The 11,473-nt window shown below is 40.5% G+C and overlaps 1 protein-coding gene across 1 annotated transcript; it reads left to right on the forward strand.

Moving 5' to 3' along the window:
- The first annotated feature begins 667 nt into the window (after positions 1 to 667).
- Positions 668 to 10,605, forward strand: LOC137525655 (hemoglobin subunit alpha-5-like). The gene is made up of 3 exons (XM_068246809.1): positions 668 to 3,301; positions 7,056 to 7,257; positions 10,396 to 10,605. The coding sequence occupies exons 1-3, from the start codon at positions 3,024 to 3,026 to the stop codon at positions 10,516 to 10,518; spliced, it is 603 nt and encodes a 200-aa protein (XP_068102910.1). The 5' UTR covers positions 668 to 3,023; the 3' UTR covers positions 10,519 to 10,605.
- Positions 10,606 to 11,473: the final 868 nt, after the last annotated feature.

Genomic DNA, 11,473 nt, shown 5'->3' on the forward strand with positions numbered 1-11,473 from the left:
TAGCTACTTAATTCCTCTGGGTACCTCTGGCTACCTAATGCTAGGGGACACCTGTAGCCAGGGCCGGTTCTAGACAGGCACATATAAGGGGGCAGCCAGAAATTTGCAGGGGGCATAAAAAACCCCTGCGCCGCGCGTAGCGCGGCGCGCCAAAAAATGGGCGTGGTCATGCAGCAGACCGTGGGTGTGGTCATGGGTGGGGCCAAATATACATGACTTTAGCAGTGGTGTTAAAGGTCTGCTGGGATAGTTTGAGCTCTGCTGTAGTGCATCCCCCAAAAATATATGTGATCTGACAGCATTTCACCAAAAATACACTGCCAAGTTGCTGATGTATGGCACCCTTAAAGGAAACCAAAGATGATTGATACTGTTTTATACATACCCAGGTCTTCCTCCAGCCCCATGCACACAGATCGCTCCCACGCCGCCGTCCTCTGCTGCCTGCTGCTGCGGTATTGGGTCCCGTTAGTTCAGCCAGTCTGCGCAAGAGGAACTGCGCTCTTTACGTATCTCTCCAGCGACCACTGAAGAGATACGTAGAGGGCGCACTTCCCTTGGGTAGACTGGCAGAACTAACGGGACCCAATACCGCAGCAGCAGGCAGCAAAGGACGGCGTCGTGGGAGTGATCTGTGCGCATGGGGCTGGAGGAAGCCCCAGGTATGTATACAACACTGTCAATCATCTCTGGTACACTTTAAGACATTCTTAATAGGAGACCAGCAGCAGCTACAAATGATTAAATTAGGATACACAAAGCTTAAGAAGCTAGGACAGGCAGTGAAAGGGTTAAAAGAAAATGCAGGCTGAAGTGAGCAGAGCAGATAGAAGAGCAGAGGGCAGGTCAGTCAGTGAGACTGAATAGTGAAAAGAAGGGGGGTGAGCCATTACACAGAGTATATCTGACCTCTGTGCAGATTGTTCCTGCTCCCTGAGCTGCAGATAGGAATCAGTTATTAATAAAAGAGTATCCCCCTGCCCACCAATCATCACAGTGATGTGGGCACAGGGTCCTCAGGTCAGTGTGGGAGGTCAGGGGACTCGTACATTATACACAACATAGCGCCGTCCATCAGCAGCACACAGGCAGTCTGACAGGCTGTGTCCTGTGTATGCAGAGAGCTGGGCGGCTGGGACTGGAGACATAAATCACTTGCCTTTTCCTCTCATGTCTCCCCAGCGCGCCCATCCTTCTCATTCAGATACAGAGATACTTGTGGCTGGCTGGCCGGGATCACATGGGGCGGGCAGCCAGTGAGAGAGCAGAGTGTCTCACTCCTCTCTCACTGGCTGCCTGGCCCCATGTGATACCCGACCAGGCTACTGAGTGTCTCTATCTCCGCCCTCTACACACAGCACAGCGGAGATAGAGGAAATGTGTCTGCGTTCCATGGACCAGGAAGCAGCAGCATATTTGAGGGGGCAAGAAGTCTATTTGAGGGGGCTCTGCCCCCTCTTGCCCCCCCCTAAAGCCGGCCCTGCCTGTAGCTGCCTATGATGGGCAAGGGAAGTAAGGGAGAAGTGACTGTGGGGCCAGCCAGCAAATGTGTGATGCAGTTCGGCAGGGGTTTTTAGGTTCATGGAGGGCGGAGTATAGGGTGCCAGGACATCTGTGCCTATAGGCTCCTTTGATGTAAGTCTGGGCCGCCTTACCTACAAAAGGCCGCACACAAATCAGTATATTCTGCTCAACTGTGAATTTATTTGTGCTATATATATAAAAATATCCCAGTTGGGGACTGACAATAAGCCCAATAAAGTCGTTATATCAAGATGGAGTAAATTCACAGAGAATAGCTAGAAAGACTAATTAGATTAAGAATCTTCTAGTACCATAGTACCCATTGCAGGACTTTCACACTAAGCATTGTACCAACTATAGCATGGCAATAAAACAACAGGTTTTTTTGTACCCCTTATAGGGCTAATTGTTAATTGCTCGTTAGCCATTATAGGGCTAATTGTTAACTTGGGATTGTCCCACAGCGAGTACAACTTGTATGCTAGAGAGTAGAAGTTTTTTTTTTAAGACATTACACCAACTACCTTTGTAAACTGTAGTGCGAGTATGAATTTTACAATGGTATTAAGTCATATTTTGATATAATTATCAAATCAAATAATTAATACCTGTATTTAGGCCTATGTGATGATTTGCAGTAAAGTCTCAATTATTTGGCACCGATGGGGATCGGCTAATGCTGGATAAATGTGCTTGAGAGTCAATGGTAAAAATAGGCCTAGATAATACATTACTGTACCCAACACTATATACATACTATGATATCTGTATTAAATGTAAAAATACAGTAATAAAACATATATCAACCTTGGGAGAGCTGTGGAACCCAGTCTTTAACCGTTTCAGGACCATGCTAATTGAAATGTATGCCCTGTTTGGGACCTGTTATCCCGACCAGGTCATTGATTTCAATTAGCCTGCCTCACCCTACCGCTGCCGTCAATCACGCTACTGCAGCCCCCACGCCCAGAGCTCCCTGAGCCGGTCCGGAGTCGATTTCATTGGCTCTTGACCACATGATCACTGTGAGCCAATCTCATGACAGGATGCTGAGATCATTAGCAGAGGTCTCCATGTAAAAACATATTACTCTGTAAACAGGGCAGTGAAAATCAACATGCTTGATGATCTATCCTTCTTCTCTTTTAAATAATATACTTAGAGATACCCCCTGAAAAGTCTAATCACCTTGCATGAGGTTGTTCTGGTTTGCACGTGACTACCCACATAAAGGACTTGAGCAGTCAACAAAGGCCATTCAAAAGCAGACAGTACAAAGGAATTTTATATAAATATAAGGTTTTACCATACGCACTTTACAGGAGACAATAAATTCCTTCTCAGTTTTATTAAATATGTTTCACATTTTCATCGATCAATGCTTTTCTTATGTAGCTTTTTTTTTTCATTGGAAGAAGATAAAACATAGCAGCATGTCAGTAGATGTGGTTAACTAGGGCTAAATAGATTGTAGAAGCCAGAGGTCAGCAATCTGTAAGATGCTGAATGGTCACACAGTTGTACATGGGCTGCAGTTTTCCTTTGGGTGTATCTTCTATCTGATCACTGGACATGGGAGGTCTTGCTGCCCTTCTCTCTATAAAAGTGGAGAGTGCAGAGCAGAACAATACAACTATCCTGCATCTCTCTCTGTAACTACCGGCAACAACACAGAAGCAAAAATGACTTTCTCTGATGCTGAGAAGGCTGCCATTCAGGCTATCTTGAGCAAAGCCTCCGGACATGAGGACGCTCTAGGCGGTGAAGCACTAGAAAGGTATCCTCTTTATTCTATTTCAAAAGTTTTTCATTGAAAACTAAGGTTGATTATGCACAATGAAGTTAGGAATGCAAAAGATCATGCTTGATAAAGAAACGCACAGGTTTAATTTTCAGTATAGGTTATAAAAGGCATTCATTTCATGCTTTACTTTCTTTTTATTCCTACTGAGCCTAATTTCAGCATTTTACTGTTACTTTAACAAAGTGACACTGTAATGTCAGGAATATGTAGGCTTTCATATTTATTTCCTTATATCAATGCCATCTGTCCTGCTGATCTTTCCCATTTCAGCAGTGTCTGAATCACACACCCAAAACAAGCATGCGGTAGTGTTGTCGAAGATTAGTAAGTGCACCTTATCTGCATCCTTATTCTGGGACTGTGTCTAATTTTGATTGGCCAATGAATGGCCAATTCTATCACTTCCATGTAGTATGAAGCGACTAGATTGTGAATACAATGAGCAGATTGTGTAAGTAAGCTCTCATACTACATGGGCATGGTAAAATTGGCCAATTACATTTAGATGTGTGTACGCACCCTTAGCCTAAGTTCATAGTATGGGGTTTATTTACAAAGCTTACTTATTTTTCACCTTAATTGTAAGGAAAGCTAATGCATAAGATAAATAAGGAGAGATAATTCAACAGAAAAGCTCTGTGAATCAATATTATGGCCCTTATTCTCATCTAGGTTTTCTCATTGGAGATAATTGTTCATCTTAACGCAACCTTTCCTAACTGAAAATAACTTTTCAGCACTCTGCAATTGCAAAAGTACCAAAACATAGGTAAATAAGTATGTGTTTGCTTCTTGCTTGTGACTTATAAAGCATTGTATTGATAAGGTATAAAAATATCACCTTGGAGAAAAAGTTTACTAAAAATGGGCCACTGACCCTTATGCACTTAAAGGGACACTTAAAGCGGAATATAACCCTGCATTTCAACTTTGCTCTAAAATATTATTTACAGCATATTATATGCAAAAAGCATTTTTTTTTTACTAGACCAGCATTGGAAGGGTTAAACACAGACGTTTCAAGTTCCGTGGCGAGATATGCAGAAGTTCAGATTGTTACATTCTATGTATCTATTGATAAACAGTTACACACTCTGGCAGTCCTCCAAGCTCCTTCTCAGTCAGAGAGATGAGTCACATTAAACACTTAGATACATTTCTGTAAACAAAATGTATCTCTTTTCAGCTTCGGATGCGTCTGCAGAAATCTAAAGGAACTTTAAAGCCCTGTGTAACCCTTCCAATGCTGGTCTAGTAAAAAAAAAAAATGCTGGTTGCATATAATATACTGTAAATAATGTTTTAGAGCAAAGTTGAAATGCAGGGTTATATTCCGCTTTAAGGCTCGGAAAAAAAAAGACTTTTACTCACCTGGGGCTTCCACCAGCCCCCTGCAGTTGTCCGGTGCTTTTTTTTTTCGAGCCTTAAGTGTCCCTTTAACTTTTTCTCCTAAGTTTTCTCCTAGGTGATATTTTCACACCTTATCAATATAATGCCTTTTAAACCCCAACAGCAAGCAAGAAAATATGCAGAATCATTTTGGAAAATACTTTTCCACCTTCTTTTTGGCCCTTTTTCAATTGCAAAGTGCTGAAAAGTTAATTTAAATAGAGGATTAAAAATTATCTCCTAGGAGAAAACTTGGAGAAAAAGTTAATTGAATAAGTGCCCAGATGCAAAAATATGAAAATTGGATCAGGCCCATTGTCTGTTGCGTTATTAATCGTATGCTTGAACATGAACAATTGCTGTGTTAGGTGTGACTTTTTGCACACATTTATCCAGAAATGCACTGTAGAAAGTGCATTAGGACAACGTGGTCCATTATAACACAGTGATGCGAACATGTCCATACAATTGTATAGGCACTGAGGTCACATGAGTTCACATGCAGCAACATAACACAACGCAATGTGCATAGTATGAATGCACCCTTCAAGTATTGGAGGCAAATGATCAGCAATACAGGCAGGCAATCATCATTGTTCACAAGGATATAAATAGGGCAGCTTCCAAATTCCTCTGCCTTGTCAATTTAAGAGAAAACCTCATGGAGAGGTGAGCTTTGTCTCTAGTAATCAAGTAATAGCCACACAAAAAATGTTATTCTTATGTGTTTATAAAGTCTTGGATCCCATACTGGCCATACACGTATCGATTTTTCAAAGCAATGTCGAGATGATGATGTGAAAGGACCACTATCATGAAAAATTGAAAAACTGAGGTATACGTTTGTCCCAGATTACAATTCACTGTAAATGACATTTTTCTTATGTTGCTGTCACTTATAGTAAGCAGTTAACATCTGACAGGTTTTGGACCAGTCCAGCTCCTCATGGAGGATTCTCAGTATTTCCTTAATTTTTTACAGAGTTACAGAGTACCCAGCAAGAGTACCCAGAGTACCCAGCAAGATCATGGTGAACCAGAACTCCTAGGAGTGTGTAAGGGGCTCAGTGCTGCGTAATATGTTGCCACTTTATAAATACAATAAATAAATAAGGGGCTGCAAAGGACCAAAAAGCCCTCTTACTAAAATGTTATGCAAAACAAAAGTTTGCTTTCTTAAAACAGAAAGTATTGGCAATAATTCAGGATGGAGTGAGCTCCGAGATGTCTCCCAGTGAAGGGTAATTTGCATATATTCAGCAGCGATGCACTGGGAGACATCTCGGAGCTCACTCCATCCTGAATTATTGCCAATACTTTCTGTTTTAAGAAAGCACATTTTAGTTTTTGTTCTTCAATCTTAATGCTGGGAATACACGGTTCGTTTTTGCCTTCGTTTAAACCTTCGATTCGTTCGGTAAACGAATCGAGTGTTGAAAACGTATGTGAAAATAGTCATAATCTCATTATAGTTTCGATTAATAGACCCCAAAAACGAACGACTAGTGATCGAACATGTTTGATATTATCTCTCTTTATCCATCTAATCGAGCCATTGGTAGGCTTGATGGCTGTTCAGATCGATTATATATTCGTTTATGCTAGTCCGTCCCTGTAAAAAGGGATTTTCGTTTCGTTTCTTTGCAGCCTTCGATCATTGGAAAAACGAAACCATCAGAATCGAAAAAAAAAAAGAAACAGTGGGTGGTGATATTAACCGTATGACCGATTATTTCGGGATCGAAAAGGACAAAAGGCACAATCGAAACGAAGGTTTAAACGAAGGCAAAAACGAACCGTGTATTCCCAGCATTACGAAAGCACTCCTTGGAAAGGACCTATAGAAAGATGTTGGCTAGCCTGCCTACTCATTTGCACACTATTTTGGGAGTTGGACCGAGAAACTGCGATTCAGTAATTGCTTTTGAAAATAAATAATCCCCCATGAGGAGATGGACTAGTCCAAAACCTGTTAGATCTGTCAGATTTTTACTGCTTACTGTAAGTGATAGGAACATTGCAGAAAAGTAAATTATGGTGCATTTTACTCTGGGAGAAATCTACATTTTATATGTTTGTATTTGAAACTTTACAATTTTTCAGGATAGTGGTACTCTAGTCACTTTAATAGAATGGCGGCCATCTATTCCCCATGCACAAACATGGATTCACTTTTGATCCGTTTTTGGCAGTTTATCGAATGAATGTTTCATTGGACATGTTGGAAAATCTCTATGCGTGATGGGGGGGGGGGGGGGGGGGGGGGAGGAATGGTTCACTATATATGTAAATCATATCATATTCTACTGGAGATTAAATGACACTTTATATCTTGCAGGCTTTTTAAGTGCTATCCACAAACAAAGACATACTTCAGTAAGATGAACCTGGAGCATGGATCCCCCGCTGTGAAGGCCCTAGGAGGCAAGGTGCTGAAAGCCATTGGTCTTGCCAACCAACATATCGACAACCCGAGTAAAGCCCTGAGTGCCCTGAGGGACCTGCATGCACACAACAGAGTGGATCCACAGAACTTTGCTGTAAGATATTCATTTTACCACAATTGTGGAGTATTAGTACTATAGTAGAAGGGGATCAGGTTAATATGCCTCTTTTGCAGATTGGAACTGTAACATATTGTTGGGAATGGCGGGGGTGTCCTGATTAATATAAACTGCATTCCAAATGATGGACAACCCAGTAGTAAGTGCACATGGTGCAATAGACTATAGGATAATTAGTGATGGGGAGGGCTTAGTAATGGCTCCCTACTTCCTTGAAGGACCACTATCATGAAAATGTTGTCGATTTAAAACGCATGTAAATATGTACACGCACGCACGCACGCACGCACGCACGCACACACACACACACACACACACACCTACACACACACCACTACATTTATCGCTGAATGAAATGCACTATAAATTACGTATTCTATTTTGCTGTCGCTTACACTAATCCAGAGCCGGATCATCCACAAGGCAATTCTAGTCAGTTACCTAGGGCCTGGAGAGAGTCTAGGGGCCTGGTGGATGCTACCAAATCTTACTAAAAAAAAAAAAAAGTGACCTTCAGCGATGGGCAAAACCCGCTATCTTGCCTAGGGCACCATGTCACCTTAATCATTTTTTGCACTAACTAGTAAAAAGCAGACAGATCTGACAGTTTTTGGACAAGTCCATTTCTATATGGGGTTCCTGCATTTCCTTTACCACTCCTTGTAAAAAAAATCTGTACAAAGATGTCAGCCAGCCTCCCAGCTCATTTGCACACTATTTTGCCAGTTGGACTGAGCAAATGTCATTCATTCATTCATTTCTTTTGAAAATAAAGAACACGCTGAGAATCCTCTATAAGGGGATGGACTAGTCCAAAACTTATCAGACCTGTCAGAATTTAACTACCTACTGTAAATGACAGCAACATAGGAAAAAATACATTTATAGTGTATTTTATTCCGGGTCAAATGTACATTTTATACATATGAACTTTTCATTTTAATTTTAGGCAATAGTGGTCCTTTAACTGGCACCATCTCAGTGCAAAATAATCCAATGCACATATTCAGTTAGGCTGATTTGTCAAGACAGGTGCATAGAGAACTGGAGCAAGAGTAGAAAAGCTTATCACTCACAACCAATCGCAATTACAGTAATGTTTTACTTTTCAGTAGAAACGTGACTGATTGTTCTGGCGGTTGCTCAGTCGAGTTGGGCAACGTTGTGCTGTTGCCATAGTCAATGTGGTGTCTTCTACTTCTTGTGCTGTCATCCAATAAACATCTTTTTGTATGAGGGCACAGGAGGTGGTTTTGTTAAGAAATATCTTTCATGCTGATAACTGAAGATCTTTTGCATAGCTAGTGGTTGGTCAGAACAACAATAGCCTTCAATAACTAGGGCTTATTCTCATATTGCTTCTCATCGCTCTTTACTGCACCATTATTTACTAAATCAGCTGTTTTGGACTGTTTAATTGTTGGCTTGCATTTTTCATATATTTTTACCGCATATCTTGCCGGTAAACCTTTTCTATTGTAGTCTCAGGGTCATAGCCCACTAAAGCGCTTTTAGCTGCGCTTTGGAATTTGGTGATTGCTGTGCAAACAGCTTGCAAAAATTATTTGCGATTGCGATTAGCATTCTGTAGTGGGTGCCCAGTCTAAGTAATACCAAAATACTGACGGTAAACCAGGTAAACTAAGATGTAAACATTTTTTCACCATGTGCTAAATTACTAGTTATCATTTGTTTTATGGTATTGCTTATCATGCATCTTTAGAGGCAGCAAATTTAAATATAAGAACCGTGTTTAACCACTTCGTCCACAGGTCAGTAGATATATGTCCTCTGTGACTTCATCCAAGCCACAGGTCAGTAAAATCTACTGACTTGTACAAAAGCAGTGCTGTGCAGGATTGGGCTTACTCCTGTGCACATTTCTGGCACTATCTGATGCAGCACTAATTGGTGAATGGGAATATATGTTTCCTGAGCTAATGAGATTGATTTTTACTATTAACAATACTTTTATTTTCTCATTTCATAGTGAAAAATACACTCTGTAGCATTTTTTCAGAATCAAATATCTTCCCCATAAATTGTGACCGGAACATAACCTAAGTTTTGTTAAAAGCAGTAAGAATAGCCAAACATTATTTGTGTTTTTTATCTACAGTAGCACTTTTATTTTTAAACTGGAATTAGTAAAACTGAGAAATGTTTGTTCTATTTTTTTCTTTGTTTTCCCATTAAAATTCATAGAAAACAAAATTGTTTGAGGGAAAAAATGGCATACAATGAAAGCCTAGTTAGTCTTGAAAAAAACAATATATATTTCATTTCTGTGTCCTAAGTAGGGATAAAGTTATTTATGATTAAATAAGGACATAGCTAAACTGTCAAAACTGCTCTGGTCAATAAGTTGGAAAAAAGGTCTGGTTGCGAAGTGGTTATGGTCTTAGGGCTATCATTTTACTACACAAATTTTATGCTATAGAATGATCATGCTTGGTTGTTTTTATCATCAATGTGGGCGTACAAATGATGACAACAAACATGCTTGTAATTTGGATAGTATACCCGTAATTAAAAAAAATCGATTCATGTACAGATATTTTTTGGAATCTCTAAAGTCCATCAAACTGATTCTATTAATTTTTGTAGATGTAAAAAAGTAATCTCAGATTGGTGAAAGACGTGTTTTCCTTGCTTTGGTGAAGAAGAGTTTCCTGCATTATGACTGGTACACACCATGATTTCTATCAGACGGGTCAAATAGATTATTCCCGATAGGTATGATCGGATTTCCGATAGTTTTTCTGATCAATCAGAATCAGAAAATCAATCAGAAAAACGATCAGAAGTCTGATTGGGCATGTCAGAAATAATTTATTCCACCCATCTATCTGATGGAAATTGCATGGTGTGTACCAGGCATTACAGCCACTCTTCAAGTATTTATAGCTAATCAAAGGCAGAGTGCTTTGACACAGAAATTACAGTTAAACTAAAAAAAATGCTTTTTCCCTATACAAATCTCAGTTCCTTATATGTAGAAAAGTGGACAAAAATTCATTTCATTAATCAGTGAGCAAGAATATGTAATGACCAATCATTTCTAGGCAAAAGTACAGTTAACTAAATATTTAAGCAAAGTCTTATCTCTTGCAGCTTCTGAATGAATGCATCCTGGTTGTCCTGGCTGTCCACTTCCCAGAAGACTTCACACCATGTGCCCATGCTGCCTGGGACAAGTTCCTGGCTTCTATCTCTGCATGCTTGACCAAGTGCTGATAAACCAGAAACCTCTATTTCTCAACAAATTCCATAACAGCAAAAGGGCATTGACATCTCAATAAAGCATGAATTTTAAAACCTAAACATCTATCTATCTATCTCTCTATCTATCTATCCTATTCTATATTTTTTACCTGGATTGATGTGAGAGGAAATCTTCATTGTTTAATACATTTTTGTCCCATATTCTTCAAAGTAAAAAGTGCTAAAGAATTAATGAATCAGTGGTGTGCTTTTTTTCTCATATCTCAACTTGCATGGAGTATAAGGGATTACAAAGGCTGAGGGGGAACACTGATTTAAAAATAAACAAATCTGAAAAAGTAAAAAAAAAAGAAAAAAGAATAAGGCCCGGTTCACACCTGCATAGGAGTGGCAAACGGATCTGTGAAAACGGATCTGATCACCACCAGTCGATCAGATCTGTTTTCATTCCATTTCCACTCTGTTTCCGTTCCGCTGCTTCCGTTCCATTTCCCAACATCCCCCAGACCCAGGGGCGTAGCAATAGGGGGTGCAGAGGTAGCGATCGCATCGGGGCCCTTTGGCCAGAGGGGCCCCGAAGGGCCCTCCCTCAACTACAGTATTAGCTCTCTATTGGTCCTGTGCTCATAATTATCACTTCTATTGGTACTGTGAATGGTGGTAATCACTAACAAACTGCTCCCCATCCCCTTCTTGCACCTCTGACACTGTAGTTGCCATTGGCAGGTTTTGGTGCGCAGTGGCAATTGTTATGTATAGAGTGCTTGGGGGGCCCCACTGTAAAACTTGCATCAGGGCCCACAGCACCTTAGCTACGCCACTGCCCAGACCCCCACCCCCAAAGTGGATTTTGGTCCTTAGAATTGTCAGTTTCTTCATTAGTGTGAAGAAGTGTTCCATTTTCTCATTGCCCCCAGTACAGCACTTCAGCTTCCATTTCTGTTCCGCTGGGCTCAGATGTCCGGAA

Source organism: Hyperolius riggenbachi, chromosome 7, assembly GCF_040937935.1.
Source record: "Hyperolius riggenbachi isolate aHypRig1 chromosome 7, aHypRig1.pri, whole genome shotgun sequence".
NCBI lineage: Eukaryota > Metazoa > Chordata > Amphibia > Anura > Hyperoliidae > Hyperolius > Hyperolius riggenbachi.